This window comes from Herpailurus yagouaroundi, unplaced genomic scaffold (assembly GCF_014898765.1).
Source record: "Herpailurus yagouaroundi ecotype Mexico unplaced genomic scaffold, PumYag 203, whole genome shotgun sequence".
In the NCBI taxonomy this organism is placed as follows: Eukaryota; Metazoa; Chordata; class Mammalia; order Carnivora; family Felidae; genus Herpailurus; species Herpailurus yagouaroundi.
The window spans coordinates 16,416,964-16,437,491 of NW_024412434.1; the positions used below are offsets into that span (position 1 = coordinate 16,416,964).

A 20,528-nucleotide genomic window follows, 5' to 3' on the forward strand; every position below is an offset into this window, starting at 1 on the left:
GCTTTCCATCTGTGCATTTGAAAAACCTAACCCTCTTCCAATCATTATGGACTGGTTTCAGCAGTTAAAGACCTCCTTCTGTCAGGTCCTCAGGCTTCCAGTAGGCTTCCAACATCACAGTTGACCAGAATTAGAGCAAGGTCATGTGGCTGCCCCTGAATCCTCAGTGGGTTTTGCAGTTGTCAGGCCTGTTACCAGAGGCCTGGGTTGACATAGATCACGTCTGGTTCCTGATTGGAAAGAACTTCCTCCAGAACCTTGATCAGTATGGCTGGCACAGGACTGAGGTCTGCCTCGTGGTCTGTATTTGGGACTGTAAATGCGGGCCTGTTACCAGGTGTGCAGATCAATGTGGTTCCCACGTGGTTCTTCAGAAGGCTCCCCTGTCAGGTAACTGGGAAGGTCCCTGGGTGGAAAGGAACACGCCTTGAGCATGACTTTGAGGAGTTAGAACTGGGTTACAGTTAGACCAACGTTGGAAGGCCTACCTCCAGGAGAATGGATGGACACAATCCTGGTGAGTCCCTGGGCAGGTAGGATCACTCCTGTACCATGACTGAGAGGGAATGGAGATTTTATACTGCAGATTCAGGATCTATTGTTGGACTGAGATTGGTGGGGCAACTTTTTGGGGCATGGATGTAACCTCTGGCAGCTCGCTGAGCAGGCAGTACAGTTCCCAGCCTGAAGTTGGATCCCAAAGCTCCCTCAAAGTCATCTTTGTCCTTGGATGATTACCAAATCATTGTTGGGAGGGGCACAAGCAGGAAATCTCCTTTACCTGTATCTTGTTTCTACCACTTCAAACATCTAAAACACTTATTAAAACTATTCTATATATTCTAATATAGAGACAGGGGAACTAAAGGCCAAAATCAAAATTTAGGTGTAAAATTGACAATGTAGGAGATGAAAACATACACTGGAATGGATTAATAGATTAGTCATTAAGATATAAAGGTAGATACTATACAAAATAAAACAAAGAAGGAAAAGAAAATTAGGAAAAAAAACTGACCAGAGCAAGAATATGCTCTGGGACAACAACTTCAAGCAGCTTAATTTACATGTAATCAAAGTTCACAAAGGAGAGGAGAAAGAGGAGATGAAAGCTTAGGGGATCTGAGTTAGTAATAAATTGGACTTCATCAAAATTAAAGAGAGTCTCTTCTGTAAAGAATCTATTAAAAGAATTAAAACACAAGCTACAGACTGGGAGAAAAAGCTTGTAATTAACATATCTAAAAAAATGGGCTTGCATCAGAAAATACAGAAAAGCTCAAAACTCTATAGTAAGAAAACAAAAATCCAATTTAAAAATAGGGTACAAGATTTAAATAATAATAATAATAATAGGGGGAAAGATTTAAATACACACTTCAAATTATGTCCATTCGGCAAGCATAGGAAATACAGCCAACATAATTAATGCTTAGGGCAATGCAAATTAACACCACATTAAGATAATAGATACTTTTTTTTTTTAATTTTTTTTTTTAACGTTTATTTATTTTTGAGACAGAGAGAGACAGAGCATGAACGGGGGAGGGTAAGAGAGAGAGGGAGACACAGAATCTGAAACAGGCTCCAGGCTCTGAGCGGTTAGCACAGAGCCCGACGCGGGGCTCGAGTCACGGACCGCGAGATCGTGACCTGAGCCGAAGTCGGCCGCTTAACCGACTGAGCCACCCAGGCGCCCCAAGATAATATATACTTCTAACACTAAAATTAGGAAGACTGATAATAACAAGCACTGGGTAGATGTGGAGGAACTGGAACTAATATATTCCACTGATGGGGATAAAACACAGTTCCTGCGAAAACCTGTTTAAGAGTCTCTTAAAATGTTAAACACAATTCTAGCATGTGATATAGCCATTCCACTCCTGGGTATTTACCAAGAAAAATAAAAACAAATGTTTATATAAGTACTTATATGCAAATGTGCACAGCAGATTTACTTATAATATCCCAAACTATAAGCAACCCAAATACTGATCAATAATTAAATAGATAATCTGTGCTGCATCCATGTAATACTATTCAACAATAGAAATAAATGAATTACAGATACATTGTGTAACATAAAAGAATCTTCTGAATGCAGTAAGTCAGAAAAAGTACATACTGTACTATTTATATAAAATTTTGGGAGGGGCGCCTGGGTGGCGCAGTCGGTTAAGCGTCCGACTTCAGCCAGGTCACGATCTTGCAGTCCGTGGGTTCGAGCCCCGCGTCAGGCTCTGGGCTGATGGCTCAGAGCCTGGAGCCTGCTTCCGATTCTGTGTCTCCCTCTCTCTCTGCCCCTCCCCCGTTCATGCTCTGTCTCTCTCTGTCCCAAAGATAAATAAACGTTGAAAAAAAAAAATTTAAAAAAAAAATTTTGGGAAATATAAATTAACGTGCACTGAGAGAAACCAATTCAGTGGTTGTCAGGGAATGGGAGTGAGGACCCAATGGAAGTATTACAAAGAGACATAAGGAAACTTTTAGAGGTGAAGCATATTTATCTATTATCTTGATCGTGGTGATGGTTTAAAATTTCATTATTTTTAGTTTGTTATATGTCAGTTTTACTTCAATAAAGATTATAATAAAAATCAGTTAGAAGTTTGGCATAAGTTTTACATGTAATGACCAGCTGAGCCTTTACAGACCATGCCACACAAAATAGCAGTGGTCAGTTACTTCAACTGACATTAATAAGCCGAACAGTTCCTATACCTACATGCACAATCTAGTTCTTTCTATCCTATGTATTTCACTTTAAACAAGCAATCGTGAATTGAAAGCACACAAACTAAACAGTGGAAAGCTAAAAGAACTTTTAAAAAGTGGGGGGGGGGTAGTTTAATAGATCTCTTGGACAACATTAAGCAAACAAACATTCACATTATAGGGGTCCCAGGAGAGGAAGAAAAAAGTGTGGAAAACTGATTTGAAAAAATAATAACTAAAAGCCTTGCTAACCAAGGGATGGAAATAAACATCCAAGTCCAAAAACCAAAATTCCAAATGAGATGATCTGAAGGAGGTCTGCACCACCACGTATATTCATTAAAGTGTCAAATGTTAAAGAAAAGAGAATCCCTTGTTGACCTAGGAAAGTAGATAGAGTAGAAAGGCTCCAGGCTCACTTCGTCCCATGGATACACCTAGATAACACTTATATCAGAGTAAATGAACCAGAAAATGACCGGAAGACTGGCAGAACAGATTTTCCACAACTAAATGTAGAGAAGAGGTCACACTGAGAAGGTAGAAAGAGTGGAAATGTGGCCAGGAGCCCAACTGACTGGTGGGATTGTCTGCAAAAGGAAAGACACCAGGACACAGAAAGGGAGATGATCAGACCCCACACCAGGCACCCCAGGCACAGGGGACCCATCTGGGAAGAAAAATCCCCATATCATTTGGTTTTAGAACCCAGAGAGGGCTAATTTTGTGAGTTCTTACAGTGAATAGGGCTTAACCCCTTGAATTTTAAAGATCAGCAAATCCAGCTCCAGGAGAGCCACCCAAAGTGCAAGAGGAAACCGAGTCCCTGCTATTAAAAAGACAGCACAAGAAACAGTCCCCACTGAGATACAGCATAAAAGCAAAAGTTTGAAAAAAGCCTGGGGTATACAGAAGGGAGATTTATTTACTAATATCAGAGCATGTGCTAAAGGGCAGGGACCTTTAGAAGACTACTCGAAGAATAAAAGAGCTCATGGGCAAGATTTCCTTGGCCCAGCACCCAGCCTAGATATATGGACACCTGCAGGATTCAGTGCAGTGCAAACACTCTCCACCTAGCTTCCTAAGAGTGTACCCAACCTCTGTGATCGTCTGTAGGCTCACCCCCTGGCCTGGCCTCAGCATGGGTTTTCCCACTGGGCTACAGGTCCCCTTCAATGCCTGGCACCGTGCACCCTATGTGTACCTCCATGTTGTCTTATGGACATGCGCCCTTCAAAATGCCCTTTGCAGAAGACCATCCAAAGTGGGGCCACAAGCATGGCAGGGCGCAATCAGACCTGACAGGAGCTAGCACCACTCCAAAGTGACTCATGCCCCAGGAAAAGGGGAAGGTAACCACACATACATGACCGTGACCAACAGCGGTGGGCTGTGGGTAGACATCTGATCTGATAAGAGGCCTCACCCACCAATGAAAGTTTCTGAAAAGACACAGGAAGAGTGCCCTGCAGTTGGGTGCTAATGCAGCTCTGGCAAACACTGGGTCTGGTTCAACTCAAGCCCTAGGTGGCCCCAGAGTGGCTCAATAAAAACAAAAGGAACAAACTCTGCCCAAAAGAGGCAGAATTTCCCTAACACATCGAAACAGACAAAGATTTAGAAAAATATGGAGACAGAGGAATATGTCCCAAATGAAGAACACAACAAAATCACAGCAAGAGAGTTAAATGAAATGAAGATAAGTAATATGCCCAATAGAGGATTTAAAGTAATAGTCATAAAGATACTCACTGGACTTGGGAAAGGAGTGGAGGACCTCAGTGAGACTTTCAACAGAGACGGAAAATATTAAAAACGGAACCAATCAGAGATAAAGAACTCAATAACTGAAATTAAAAATACACAAAAGGGAATAAATAGTAGATTAGAGGAAGCAGCAACCTAGAGGACAGAGTAACAGAAAGCAATCAAGTCGAACAGGTGAGAAAAGAAAGAATAAGAAGAAATGAGAATTAGATTAAGAGAAGTCAAGTGACACCATCAAGCATGATAACATTCATACTATAGGAGTCCCAGAAAAATAAGAGAGAGAAAAGGGGGCGGAAAATGTATTTGAAGAAATAATGGCTGAAACTTCCTTATCTAGGAAAGGAAACACACATTCAGACCCAGGAGGCACAGAAAGCCCCTGACAAAATCAACCCAAGGAGGTTCATACCAAGACACATAAGAATCAAAATGATAAAAACAGTAATAGAAAATTTTAAAAATACCAAGAGGGAAAAAAACTACATACAAGGGAAATAAGACTATCAGCTGATTTTTTCAGCAAGAATTTTGCAGGACAGAAGGGAGTGGCATGATATATTCAAAGTGCCGGGGAAAAAAAAACAAAACCCTGCAACCAATAATACTCTATCCAGCAGCCTATCATGACAAATATCAGGAGAGATAAAGAGTTCTGCAGACAACCAAAAATAAAAGAATTTCATCACCAATGAACCAGCATTAGAAAAAAGGTGAAAGGACTCCTTGAGTGGAAAGGAAAGACCATAAGCAGGATTAAGAAAAGTAGGAAGCACAAAAGCAGAAAAATTAAATATAATTATAGAAAATCAGTCAAGTGATTCACAATAAAAGGATGTAAACTATGGCAGTATATACTTAACATGTGGTAGAGAAAGGAGTAAAAATTTAGTGATTTTAGGATGGGCCAAACTTAGTGACCGTGACTTAATACAGACTCCTAATAAGATTCTATACATAAATGTAATGATAACCACAAGTCAAAAAACAGTAATAGATATGTAAATAATAAAGAGAAGAAATCCAAGTACATTACTAAAGAAAGCTAGCAAACCCTGAGAAAAGAGCAAGAGAAGAAAGTAATGGAGAATACAAAAACAATGATAAAATAAGTTTAAAAATGCAAATGATTATGTACCTGTCAATAATTACTTGAAATGCAGGTGGACTAAATGTTCCAATCAAAAGACATAGGGTGATGGAATAGGTAACAAGGAACACCAATGTATATTCTCCCTACAGGAGACTCATTCCAGTCCCAAAGAAATACACTGATTGAAAGTGAGGAGATGGAAGCATTTATCATGCAATGGAATTGAAAAGAAAACTGGGGAAGCAATGCTGATGTCAGACAAAATAGACTTTAAAACAGGAGATAAAGGACACTATATCATAATAAAGGAGACAATGGAATAAGAAGACAGAACAATTATAAATATTTATGCACCCAACATGGGAGAATCCAATGACATAAAGCAGAATAACAAACATAAAGGAGGTAATCAATAGTAATACAATAATAGGGACTTTAACAGTCAATTTGCATAAATGGACAGATCATCCAAAGACAAAATCAAGAAGGAAATACTGGCTTTGAATGCCACAGGGACAAGACGGATCTAAAAGATAATTCAGAACATATGAAGAGTGGAATGTACATCCTTCTGAAGTGCACATGGGATATTCTCCAAAACAGATCATGTGTTAGGCCACGAAACAAGAATAAACAAATTCAAAAAGACAGTCATACCATGCATCTTTTCTGACCACAATGCTATGAAACTAGAAATCAACAGCAAGAAAAAATCTAGAGATTACACAAATACATGGAAGTTAAATAGCATGCTGTTAACAATTTCTTGGCCCACCAAAAAAATCAAAGAAAAAAAAATGTTTAAATGCATTGAGACAAATAAAAGTGAAAATACAACAGTCCAAAATCTTTGTGATACAGCAAAAGTGGTCCTAACAGGGAAGTTGATAGCAATACAGGTCTACCTCAAGAAGCAAGAAAAGTTTCAAATAAATAACCTAACCCTACACTTAAAAGAACTAGAAAAAGAATAAACAAATCCAAAACCAGGAGAATGAAGGAAATAGCAAAGAGCAGAAATCAATGAAATGAAAGAACAACCAAAAAAAGTGAACCGATCAATGAATTAGGAGTTGATTCTTTGAAAAGGTCAACAAAATTAATAAACATTCATCCAGAGTCACCCACCCCCAAAAAGAGTGAGGACTCAAACTAGAAATGAAAGAGGAGAAATAATGACTGACATCATAGAAATACAAGGGATTATAAAAGCATATTATAAAAATATTTATGCCAACAAAATGGACAACCTAGAAACATGGATAAATTTCTAAAAACATATGACCTCCCAAAACCAATTTAAGAAGAAAAATGTAAATTTGAACAGACCAATTACCAGCAATGAAATTGAATCAATAATCATACAACTCCCAAAAAACAAAAGTCTAGGACCACATGGTTTCACAGGTGAATTCTACCAAGCAGTTAATATACTTCTCAAATTATTCCAAAAAATAAAAGAGGAAGGAAAGGTTGCAAATTCATTCCATGAAGCCAAACCGGATAAAGACACAACAACAACAAAGAACTACAGGTCAGTATCTCTGATGAATATACATGAAATTAGCAAACTGAATTCAACAATACGTTAAACAAATAGTTCTCCACAATTAAGTGGATTTTATTCTGGGGATGTGAGTGTGGTTCATTATTCTCACATCAATCAATATAAATAATTTACCATGATCAAGTGGGATTTATTCTTGGGATGCAAGAGTGGTTCAACATTCACAAATCAATCAGTGTCATAAATCATATCAATAAGAGAAAGGATAAAACTATATGATCATTTCAATAGATGCCAAAAAAGCACACTACAAAGAACAAAATCCATTCATGATGGAAATACATACTTCAACATAATAAGGGACAGATATGAAAAACCCACAGGTAACGTCATTTTAATGGGGAAAGACAGAGCTTTTCCTCTAGGATAAGGTGCAAGACAAGGATGCACTGTTGTATTCAAAATAGTACCAGAGTCCTACCTACAGCAATCAGACAAGAAAAAGAAATGAGGGGGACCCATATTGGTAAAGACGAAGTAAAACCTTCCCCATTTGCAGATTATATGAAAATACTGAAAACACTACCAAAAAACTACTAGAAGCAATAAATGAATTCAGTAAATTTGCAGAATACAAAATCGATATCCAGAAATTGGAGGTGTTTCTATACATTCTAAATGAAGTAGCAGAAAGAGAAATTTAAGAAACAACACTATTTAAAATTGCATCAAAAACAATAAATACCTAAGAGGTGAAAGGTCTGTACTCTGAAAACTATAAAACCCTGATAAAAGGAACTGAAGATGACCCACACAAAAAACAAAGATATTTCATGTTCATGGACTTGAGAAATTATATTGTTAAAATGTCACCTCACAGATTTAATGCAATCCCTATGAAAATGCAACAGCATTTTTCACAGAACTAGAATAAAAAATACTGAACTAGAATAGAGAATACTGAAAATTGTATGGAACCACAAAAGACTAGAACTAGAATAAATAATACTGAAATTTGTATGGAACCACAAAAGACCCACAATAGCCAAAGCAATCTTCAGAAAGAACAAAGCTAGAGGTATCACAATCCCAGATTTCAAAATATATGAGCTGTAGTAATCAAAACAGTATGGTACTGGTAGAGTAATAAACATACAGATCAATGAAAAATAAGAAAGAGCTTAGAAATAAACACATGAATTTATGGTCAATTAATCTATGAATAAGGAAGCAAGAATAAACAATGGGGAAAACATGTCTCTTCAAAAACGGTGCTGGGAAAACTGGACAGCCACATGAAAAAGAATGAAACTTGACCACTTTCTCACACCACACACAAACTCAAAATGGATTAAAGACTTAAATGTGAGACCTAAACCATAAAAATCCTAGAAGAGAGGACTAGTAATTTCTCTGACCTCAGCTGTAACAATATTTTTTAAAATATATCTCCTGAGGCAAGGAAACAAAATAAAAAACAAACTATTGGGACTAAATCAAAATAAAAAGCTTTTACACAGCAAAGTTTACTATCAATAAAACAAAAAGAAACCTACTGAATGGGAGAAGATATTTACAAATGCTATATGCAATAAGGGGTTAATATCCAAAATATATAAAGAAATTATACAAACTCAATACCAAAAAAAGACAAATCAATTAAAAAATGGGCAGATGACATACACAGACATTTCTCCAAAGACATTCAGATGGCCAACAGACACACAAAAAGATGCTCAACATTACTAATCATCACGTAAATGCAAATTAAAATCACGAGATATTACTATATAGCTGTCAGAATGGCTAAAACCGAAACACAAAAAATCAAAAGGTTTAGTGAGAATGTGGAGAAAAAGGAATCCTCATGAACTGATGGTGGGAATTCAGACTGGAGCAGCCACTGTGGAAAACAGTATGAAGGTTGCTCAAAAATTAAAAATAGAAATATCATATCCAATAATTCCATTAGTATTTACCCAAAAAACACACTAACACTAATTTCAAAAGATAGTCAAGATATGGAAGCAAACTACATGTCCACCAATAGACAAATGGATAAGAAGTGGGATACAGACACACACACACACAAACACACACATATACACACAATGAAATATTATATAGCCATAGAAAGAATGAGATGTGCCATTTGAGACAACATGGATTAATCTAGGGGGAATTATCTTAAGTGAAATACACAAGACAAAACCTATATAATTCCACTAAGTGGAATTTTTTTTAAAAAATTAATAAATAAACAAAAAGCAGAATCAGACCCATAAATACAGACTACTAACTGGTGATTGCCAGAGGGGAGGGTATTGGGCAAAATGGTTGAAGGTGAGTGGGAGATACAGGCTTCTAGTTATTGAACATGTTAATTATATTGTAACAGCAATAAATTAGGACAGGTAGTAGCCACACTTGTGGTGAACATGGTATACAGTCTTGTTGAATCACTACGTTGTATACCTGAAATTAATGTAATATTGGATGTTAACATACATCCTTGAAGTTTTCTTTTAAACAGACACTAAATGAGTACCTGTTGTCTGCTGGACTGATAGTAGGTAATTTCACCTACAATATCGGAGTTAAATAAAATCTTGCTTATTCCTGCTGTTGCAACAACTATGTATACTCATTATTCAATCAAGAAAAATATCTAGTTGTTTAAATTAGACCCAATTTTTACTATCTCGGATAATTAATCTACAAAGCATGCACAATCTGATTTCACCTTTTCATGCCCGAATGTCATTGAAAAAAATAAAAAGCCGAGAAGAACCATTGCATAAAATCAAACAGAGCACTCCATGTATAATCCAAAATGAGTCTCAAACTTCAATCTCTGTGTTTTAGATTCACAACCAAAGCATTTCTTGGAAAGTTCCATATTCATCTGAATGTGAAGCAGCCCCCTTGCCAAGGTTATTTTCTCCTGGCAACCGATTCTTGAGTAAATATCATAAGGAGAGTTTATCTACTGAATGCCAGTTTGACCCAAATTACAATTCATCTGATTAAATATTAATTTGCAGTGGATGAGCCATTATTAAATGAAAGTCAAAGAACCTTCCTTCAGTTTCATTTCATATCATTACAGACATCTTACCATTATGGCTAACAGGAAGATAACACTCTACATAGGGCAGATTAGTTCCCATGACTACAGCTTATGTCTGTCTGGACAAATCACCACTCTCAATGCATTCTCTAGTGAGCCAAGTACAATACATATCTACCATGGCTCTTAACGGGTGGCTTGGAGCTAAGTTCTTGGCTATAAAACTGTTAACTCAAGACATTTAAATAGAGACAGTGCTCAGGGCACGTGGGTGGCTCAGTCATTTAAGCATCTGACTTTGGCTCAGGTCATGATCTCACGGTTCATGGGTTTGAGCCCTGCGTCGGGCTCTGTGCTGACAGCTCAGAGCCTGGAGCCTGCTTCGGATTCTGTCTCTCCCTCTCTCTCTCTGTTCCTCCCCCGCTCACAGTCTGTCTCTGTCTCTCAAAAATAAATTAACACTAAAAAATAAAAAATAGAGACAGTGCTTTAAATTAGGGTACCAAAGAAATTTAGTACATGTAAAAAGGAAAAAAAAAAATTCGCCTGGATAGGTAAGAAGTTTCTCCTTGTATATTACACATAGATCTGTTAGAGCAAAGGGAAAAAAGAATATTCAACCCTCCTCCATGTGACAGGCTGTATGATATATTACAAAGGGAATGAACGTGAATTAATTGGAAATTGTGGGTCCCAGCCCAAGTCCCCATTCTGCTGCTCAATATCTATTTGGCTAGATATAAATAACCTCTTTGAGTTTTTTTTCTTTGTATCTGTAAAACTGACAAAAAGGATCTCTGACTTACCCACTTCAGGGAATTGCTGAGGGAATCAAAGGGATAGATAATAGATGCTAAATTCCTTCACAAAACGGAAAAAGCCACATAAGCATTTAAACTGCCAGTCCAAGTTTTCCTTTTAGGTAGGAGAAGGTAGGTGAGAATCAGAATAAAGAATATTCCACTGGGAGTAAGGAGACCTAGACTAGCTGTGTGTTTTATGCCCCAGAGTAGCTGTGTGTTTTTCCAACAAAGCATGCACTCTTCTTGAATTTTTGTTGCTTACCTATAAAATGTGGCAAAAGTCAAATGAAGTATTCAAAATAACAGACTGAAGAATCTGAACTTTTGGCACAATACCAGAATTTGTGCAAAACTCCTTTCCCTCCAGATTTTTTTTTTCAGTAGAAAAATTACTTAAAGTCAGAGGGACCTTCAGCTGCTTCCAGTGACATGTGTCCACCTTTAGAAATGTTAATCACCCATTATTAGGGGTATTCAGGGAGAAAAGCAACTTAACAAGCTCTGGTACCCCCTTAATTGAATGATAAATGTGTACTGAAGTAACTTTGATCAAATTCCACTTGCTTTTCATTCAAGAACACAGCAATCCTTCATATTCCCTAGACATCCTGATGCATTTTAAATACATATTACAAAATCCGTTATCCATACCTGAAAAGGCCGCCTGCTGGAAATGTTGAGGCGTGTCCTTGTCCATCTGTTGCCTTGGTTCCCAAATATCTGCCACAGCAGCTGTCCTCTTGTGTTACTCCAGACCCGCTGGTAGATGGCCAGCCTGTAAATGTGCTTCCCGAACATGTGGTAATAGAAGCGGAAGGTGCAGCCGTCTGCATCAGTGGCATTAAGGACAGGACTGAGCAGAGCGGCTCTGTTTTGGAAAACCTGAGGCTCCGAAGATTCTATGTAGAGATAGTGCCCTTTAGCTGTGCCCCAAGTATTATCCTTCATTGGCCCGGTATTAAGTGTTGGGGTTGGACCGTGCTTCCTGGTCCAATCAAAGTCATCTTCTGTATCTTGTTCCCAGTTACAAATTCCATTTTCAAAGTTACACTGTAGCTCAGGTACTGAAATTGGCATTAAACGAGAGCAAAAGAAAATTAAGGACAAAAATAACTATGATTAAAAATACCAGTTGATATTTTGCTCCTGCCAAGGTTAACCATTTTAACTTTTTTCTCAAATGCAACATTAAAGTTTTTAAAAAGTGAATGAATCCTAGACTTAAATCAAGTAATCGTATTTTACAGACTGAAGGTGGCATCACTTCAGCCATTATTTTCCAAATGCCTTTTATGCGCATCCCTCCCCCATTTCTAGCACTATAACTCTATGCAAATGGTCATGACACCATGGCTGACCCAACACAACAAACTTCTGGTTCAGCCGATTTCAACCTTAGCCGAATGTTTCAATCCCCAGTGAGCATGAAAAATCAAAACAAAACACACTAAAGCCGAGAATTCGTCTCCGGAGATGTTGATTTAATTGGTACAAACAGTGCATCTGGACTTCAGGATACTTCATCATCTCCCTTGGTGATTCTCACACACGGAACTGAGAACTGTCATATTTTCATAGGTCTCAACCTTTCAGAATCACCTGAGGTGCATGGTATAATTGCTTAGTCCATGGCGAAGTCCTGTACAAATTACTCGTTTGTCAGACATGGGGTGAAGCCCAGGATCCATATTTTAATAAGCACCCAAGATGATCCTGATGCCAGCGTTTTCCAGACCCCGTGCTGAAAAACTCTTCTTTCTGGCATCATCTTGCCACAGTAACACGCCAATGCCAGAATGACTATTCTTCCACGGCAGTTTATCATTTTCCTTCTGTATTCAAAATCCTTCCACAGATACTCATTTCAACTTAAGCCTAAATTCCTCTATCTTTCAAGCTTCACCTTTCCCAAGGTAACTTCCTGTTCATACCCTTCCCCTTGGCATAGGCCATCTTCTACATGTGCCTTAAACACCTCGCCCCCTCTCCTTCCTCTATTCATGCCTCCTGCTGTGCTGTGTGCCCAGTGGACTCTTGGCTGTGCCTCCTGGGAGGCATTTTTTTGCTTCTCACTGGATTGTAGCACCTTTGAGCCGGAGCTTTGAAACTTTAAACTCCTTTCAGTCACTAGAAGGATTCAAAGCACTTGGGAAAAACTGACTTGTCCCTTGTCAACTAGCTGATCTACCTTAATTTCTAGGATAATAGAGGAATTCATTTCTCAGGAGGTGAGCATTTTGTAGACACCAAGGATTGGTTTAGAATAAATGCAACAGAATGTACATCTAGCATCAATTGGGGAGGAAAAAAAAAAAAAACAGGAATTAGAATTAACGAGTAGTTCTACATTTTAGCTTCATTTACATAAGCTAATATTAAAAAAAAAAACAAATGTCAGTTATCTTTTAACTATTCATCTTAGTGAGCGCACTTGGTGCCAAAGGTGAATAAATATGCTGAAACAATAAATACAAGCATATGTGGATAAATGCAGCCAGGCAAGAACAAATCATCTGTCTTTGAAAACCACAGAACAGGGGCTTAGACCTAATGAAGGGAACCAAGTGAGTAAATGTCAAATGGGAGATGAGCTTTCATTTGATATTTCCTCACTTGTGACTAATCAAGCCCAGCTGTGACGTGAACTGGGGCCCCACAGTGTACTCTCCAGGTGTCAGTCTGTGGCGGTGGAGCAGAAGGAGAACGTCAAGCTGTGAAGTTTTTTGACATATAACTGGCACTGAAGCCAGGAGATTTCGATACTGCCTGTCTTCATACTGACTGCATGCTCAGTCTTTACTTCAAAAGGGAATACACGTAGCTCCACCTTCAAATAAAATACTATGTCTCCAAACATAGGAACCTTTAGGAAATACAACACAGATTTCTGGATGTCTAACGCATTCTATGTAATAAAGTAACAGGTCTATATGGAGAGCTGTAGGAGAAACTGACAGTCTAATGCCACTATGATTTCCTTTCATTAATACTTCGTCACTGAAAGTATTTTGCTATTACACTTGTATGACCATAATTCCCTGCTACTAAGTTACTACTGGGTAGTCGGAAGGATAAAATTTGCTTCTTTCCAGCAACAGATCAACATTTTGTGGAGGAGTAGGATTTGGAGACCTTGGAAAAGATGAAAAAGCTTTCTGAATTTGCAAAAAATAAATTGCCTCAATGACAAGTAACACTTCTTATGTCAGCCCCTGTCTAAATTATCAACTTTATTTATATCCACTCAAGGTATTAGTTGTGTAATGAGAGCATGGTAATTCTGACTTCAATCTACCTATATCAAAAATCACATATATGCAACACTCTCTACAATAATTTATATGGAAATTTCTTGATGCAGTGTTTCCTATGATGTACCGAGCATATTATGGCTTCCTTTTGGTTTATAATTAGCCTCACAATTTAATAGGCAGATAGCTTGAATTTTAAGAACTGTTGCTATTTCTAGACAAGGAAAGATGCAAACTCTTTTTCTGACTGATTTTTGAAATCTGAAAAAAAAAAAAACAACTCTGAGCTTCTAATTCATTTTCAAGATCAACTGCACTGGGCACGATATATCTGGAGCTAGGTTTATTAAACTGCAAACCATATACAATCATCAGATACCATAAACGTTTTGGTGAATTTAAACCAAAAAGTCAGGACGTATCTTTGACATGCCACTCTCTGCTCCCTATAGCCAAAACACCATCAAATGTCCCTCCTAAATATCTCCCCAAACATCAGTCCCTCCATCACCATCACCATCGCTGGGACGCAGGCTGCCTGCCGCCTCCTTAGTTGACTACCACAATGGCCTCCTGATAGGTCTCCTGAAACCTTTCTCCTCCAATCCGCTCATGACACTGTATTTACAGTGACATGGTTTACAAGCCCAATTTTATTATATTACCCTCCTTACTAAAAACTTTCAAATGAAGAAAAACCTCCCTAATACGGACTACCAAGATCTGCAAACCTAGCCTCCCCCACATCTCTGTCCTTCTGCTGCACTCTGTCTCCCCTTGACCTCTCGACTCCAGCCACACTGGCTGGCCTCCACCTGCCATGCAGTCACATATCAGGGCTTTTGCATATATGCTTCAATTGACTATTTGTCAGATCTCAGCTAAATCATCACCTCTAAAAAATTCAATACATTATAAAAATTCAGAGCATCTCCCTCTGTAATTCCTATCTAAGCTGCCATTTTGTAGTTAATTTTTAAATATTTGAACAATATATATCTCCTCAGTTAAACAGTAAGCTCCATGAGGTCTGAGACTCGGTAGTTGTGTTTCATCACTGTGTCTCTGGTATGGATTTTATGAGTCTACATAACAAATACTGGTAGCCCAATTAACTGAACAGTCATCAACTTTGGAACAATGCTTAGTGTCTAAAAAACACTTACCACAGTTGGCCTCATCAGTGTGATCACCGCAATCATCCACCAGATCACATAACAGAAGCTTTTCTATGCAAGCCTTGGTGTGTCGACACCAGAAAAAATCTGGCTCCTCGCAGCTCTCCGCAGGAAGGGGAAGAGTGCAATTTTCAAATCTGATGTCATCAATAGCCGAGACCCCATCATAAATGCCAAGACTGACTTTATCTAGTGACAAATGGAAGGGCTGAGTAAGGCGTCCAAGCTGAATAGTCGCCTGTGACCACTGGTTGCCCTGGTTATATAATACTCTCCAGAGTACTGTAGGGTCGCTGGAATTTTCCACATGTAGCTGTAGCTCAGCTGCTCCCACTGATAGACCATAGTTATAAAACCTGAAAAAGAGCAAACACAAGAAATGGAAATGATTTATGGGATCGACTAAGTATTTAACTTACAGACTCTTTCACCTGGTTAAAAGTCAATTAATTATTAGTTATCATAATGGATGCCTTTATTTCTTGCAGTAACTGTGGTTGCTCATATCTGCTGAGGTGCATTCTCTGGAGTGCAGGATCCCAGAAGCCTGTCTCAAGGAGGTCAATCCAGTGTTAAATCAAAGCAGTGTTAACTCAATTATAATCCCTTGTTGGAGGGGAAGAGTCCCTTTCATCTAAAGAAAGAACACAACAAATATGGATAATATACTCCAAGTAAAATGCTAACTGTATAAATCAAATGCAATAGCTATTTTTAAAGCCAAACCCAGGGCAAATCTGAAAGTCCAGTAAGTTCAGGAGTATGCCTGCAACCACTGGGCCGCAAGGGTAGTTGACCACAGATTTTAAGTTTTTTTTTTTTTAACGTTTATTCGCTTTTTGCGAGACAGAGAGAGACAGAGCATGATGGGGGAGGGGCAGAGAGAGAGGGAGATACAGAATCCGAAGCAGACTCCAGGCTCTGAACTGACAGCATAGATCCTGACGCTGGTCTCGAACTCACAGACCATGAGATCATGACCTGAGCCGAAGTCAGATGCTTAAATGACTGAGCCACCCAGGCATCCCAGATTTTAATATTTACCAGAAGGAAAGTGTGCATCCAGGTCCTGCCTGGCTGAAAGTTGGGCTCTGGAGTTTAGCAACTTGTGACAAGCTTCTGCTTTTCTTCAGAATGAACATAAAATGTCCTGTTGAAATACAAATATGTAAATCAGCCAACTGAGTTGAAACACCTGCCTTTTAACCCTACACTGAATTCTACACCTGACAAAAATTAAGACTATACAATTAAAAATCAATAACAGTGATTGTGACTCAAGTCTACTCTTATAAATACTAAACTAGTATCTACATCTATGTGAAAATGTCCACAAAAGTTAATAATTTCAGTGAATTCAGTCAAAAAGAGAACTGGACTCCCTCCCCACCACCCATAAAGGAGTCATTTCATATTGACAACGTAAGAATAATTGCCAATATTCAAATGTCATACAATTTGTCTTAGTAACGTAGAACTTTAAATGCTTCTCTTTCTGTTCTCAGACCTGACCAAGGGTGAATGGAAGTAGTAACTAAGAACCTCTCCTTGTGTCTTACCTTGAGCTGTTCTGTGAGTATGATCCCAAGGTGGAGCCTGTTGTTCAAATTCAGCTGAAAGGTTACTTCTAGAGTTCCATATCCAGTCAAAATGGTCACCACTAATTGCTTCAAACCAACCACAGCTATTTGCTTCAAAGTCACATTTGGAACCTGAAGAACAAAATGGGACTCTTAGGGTGGCTCTCCAAAGTATTCACACGCTTTAGAAAGGATAGAGATCAACTGAAATCACCTTATTATACTTCTCTAAATACTTTAAAGGACACATTGGAGGAAAAAAAGGATCCTGTCTGATCTAAACAATTAAAACACAACAGAGTTGTTCTTTTCATACTGGAAATTGATAAAGCAGAATTACCAAGAAACTAAACTTTTTTCCAATTATTTTTTCAAGGAAACAGCATTAGTCAGCCATATTGATTATAGATTTGCCAAGGTTTTAGGCAATTTATCCTGATACTCATGTTACTTCTCCGCCACTATTACATCACCTGGAAGATTTAATTGTTCCTACAGATTATTAAACACTAAAACATGAAAAGTAGCCACTTTAAAAATTTTTAGTATTTAAGAATTCCAGATCATATTTAATATGATGTTCACCAGCAATTTTGTAGAGCTGAATTATTTACCAAAGCATTGTATGCATTACGTAATTTGTGCAGGGCAGAATAATTTGACCCACTTTTCAGGTAAATATGTAAGAAAGAGTTAATTTTCACAAAGCCATAAGAAAAAAAGAAAGAGAAGGACTGGGAAGTCATAATAATAGTGTCAAATTATGGCTGATATATAGCAGATACCTTATGTCATAGACTCTGAACCAAGTGCTTTATATAGATCAAACTTTCACAATAGCCTAGAGGAAAGTGTTATTGTTGTAGTTGTTTTAAAGAAGAAAAAAAGAAAGTTCAGGAAAGTTATTAACTTAACCAAGATCATAGAATTATGAAGATGTAAGATGGTCTGAAATCCAGATATTTTCACTCCAAATCTAATATTCTTTCTGCAACTATTGACAATAATTGTTAATTGTTGTGAGACTGGAAAAAAAAGATAAACCCAAAAGGCACAAATGGGTTTGTTCAATGTGGACATTCAGATATTACTATATATCCCAATGCAAAATGAGATTTGATGACTTTGCACTGGAATCCTTGGCCATTAGTTATTTTTATCCAAGGAAAGAATACTAAACTGCATAGATGTGCCTTTATAAAAAGACTTAGGTAGAAAGCAGGAAGCTTAGGGAATAAAAGTATAAAGTAAATCACTCAATAAGATTATAAAATTCAAACTCACAAGGGAATTTTAACCTAGTGAAAAATCATTTTCAATTTTGAAAATGCTATACTTACACAGAGAGGAAGGTGAGGTGAATTGTAACATTATAAACATAAAATATTATAAAATGACTTACAAATACTATAAATCAATATTATTTCTTAAGTTTCTGTAAAATATCTGATTTCAAAAATATACCTGCTTTCTGTCAGGTTTCCTGACCTAAAATGTGACCAAAAGTCAATGAGAATATATAAAAATAAATACCTTTAAAATTAAATACTTTTTTAAATATTGCATCAACTTTAATAAGCAAGGAATAACTCCATTTCATTAAATTAGGAACCAGAAAAATCAACAAATTACTGCTATATTTAGAATGAGGATCTCCCAAGCAAAGTTTAGAAATTTATGGTGAAACAAAATGAAATGCTGCTCAAGAGCAAAAAAAGAATCATGATAATTATGAGAAGTTAGGGATAAATGTTAAGAATATTGAAGACTTTGCATTTTTAAAAGCCATCTCTGTTTGCAAATGCATAATAAATAAATAACCCATAAATATACATAGATTCCCGTGGTTTCAAAATATGTTGCCATTTCAATGTTCAGTATTCAAATGTTGCCATTTCAATCCCTGGGAAAGCAATGCTTTTGATTCCTATTTCAGACAATCCAAAAAAAAAAAAAGGATCCAGGAGTTCTTGTTATGCAAATATAGAAAGGAAACAAGTTATTGCTGCTGTATAATAGCTACTGCACATAGCTTCTTGGAAAGGGAGCCTTATTGACTACTATCCAGAGAAATACTGATGTAGAAATAAATGAATGTTCTAATGAGAGTAAAATTTTAGAAACCATTATAGCAATTTGCTAGTTCTCTTAGATAAGGTCCATCAAAGATGACAACTTTTAACAGATTATGTTGTTTAAATTCAAATATGCCTCTTTAATATATTTTGTTCCTAAATATTTAGATTTCTACACACATTTTAAAATCTCACCTCAGTTAATCAGAGATTGTAATAATCAGCTGAAATTGATCTGGTTAGCTGTTAACCAAATATAGATTTATTAGGACAGCTTTAAAATTTATATATGTCTTATTTTTAATGTTTATTTATATTTGAAAGAGAGAACGCAAGTGGGGGAGGGGCAGAGAGAGAAGGGGCAGAGGACCTGAAGCAAATTTCCCACTGAAAGTGGCAAGCAAGGTGGGGCTTGAACTCATGAACCTCAACATCACGACCTGAGCCAAAGTTGGACGCTCAACCAACAGCACCACCCAGGTGCCCACATATGTCTTTTTCTGTCTTAGAAATATAATATCCTGGATACGTCTTAATAACTGAGGTTCAAGGATTGTTCACTTTTTTTGGAACATCATTATTGACTTTCTCAATTAGCCTCATCACCAGAAACAACATAATTTGCACAAACATTTATAGTTACCACTACCTCAGGGTTTATTGTGTACCAACTTTGTGCTAGGGGCTGGTACGTTCATAAGTGGATACCTGTTGACATAAAGTTTCTAAAAATTAGTTGTCTGTTTCTATGGCTGTGTGTAAAAAAAGCTAGTGACTCTAAAGCATATTTAAATTATTTTGAGTAAAACTATCTTTGTTGCCTCTATTAGTTATTTAAATATAATTACAGTAGCTGCCCCTGAGGAAAGGGTACTAGAGGATATTTGGTGACTGACAAACAGGTCCATCATCCTACACTATCACTGTCGTGTTGAGAGCTTTTCACTGAGACAGAAGAAGATAAATTTATATAGGAGTTAAGGAACCTGCAGAAGGGAAAAAAATACAGAATCAGTCTGTCTCATATCAGAATCACTGTTGGAACTTCTTTGATGGTTTGGGATAATGCCTAAAAGCGGTCATGTGTAAGAAATAAACATGAAGGGTACAAAGCGTCTGAGCTGATAATTTGGGTCTCACACAAAGACTTAAAAATTTATACGAGAGTCCTCCTTGATACTTACCCAAAGGAGCTGAAAACTTATGTCCACACAAAACCTTCACATGGATATTTACAGCAGCTTTATTCCTAATTGCTAAAACCTGAAAGCAACAGAAATGTCCAGCGACAGAAATGTCCCTCAATAGGTGGGACATTCAATAGGTGTCCTTCAATAGGTGAATAGATAAATAAACTGTCATATATCTGGACAGTGGAATATTATTCAGCACTAAAAAATGAGCTAGTGGGGTGCCTGGGTGGGTCAGTCTGTCAAGTGTCAAACTTCAGCTCAGGTCATGATCTCATGGTTCATGGGTTCAA

General features: G+C 37.5%; 1 protein-coding gene across 1 annotated transcript in view; it reads right to left on the reverse strand.

Moving 5' to 3' along the window:
* Positions 1–20,528, reverse strand: part of MALRD1 (MAM and LDL receptor class A domain containing 1) — a 747,899-nt gene that overhangs the window by 613,926 nt on the left and 113,445 nt on the right. Inside the window, exons 12-15 of the mRNA XM_040451270.1 lie at positions 16,950–17,102; positions 16,435–16,540; positions 15,379–15,746; positions 11,613–12,025 (exon numbers count right to left, since the gene is read on the reverse strand). Of these exons, the coding sequence (XP_040307204.1) occupies positions 11,613–12,025; positions 15,379–15,746; positions 16,435–16,540; positions 16,950–17,102 (1,040 nt within the window). The remainder of the gene's footprint in view (positions 1–11,612; positions 12,026–15,378; positions 15,747–16,434; positions 16,541–16,949; positions 17,103–20,528) is intronic.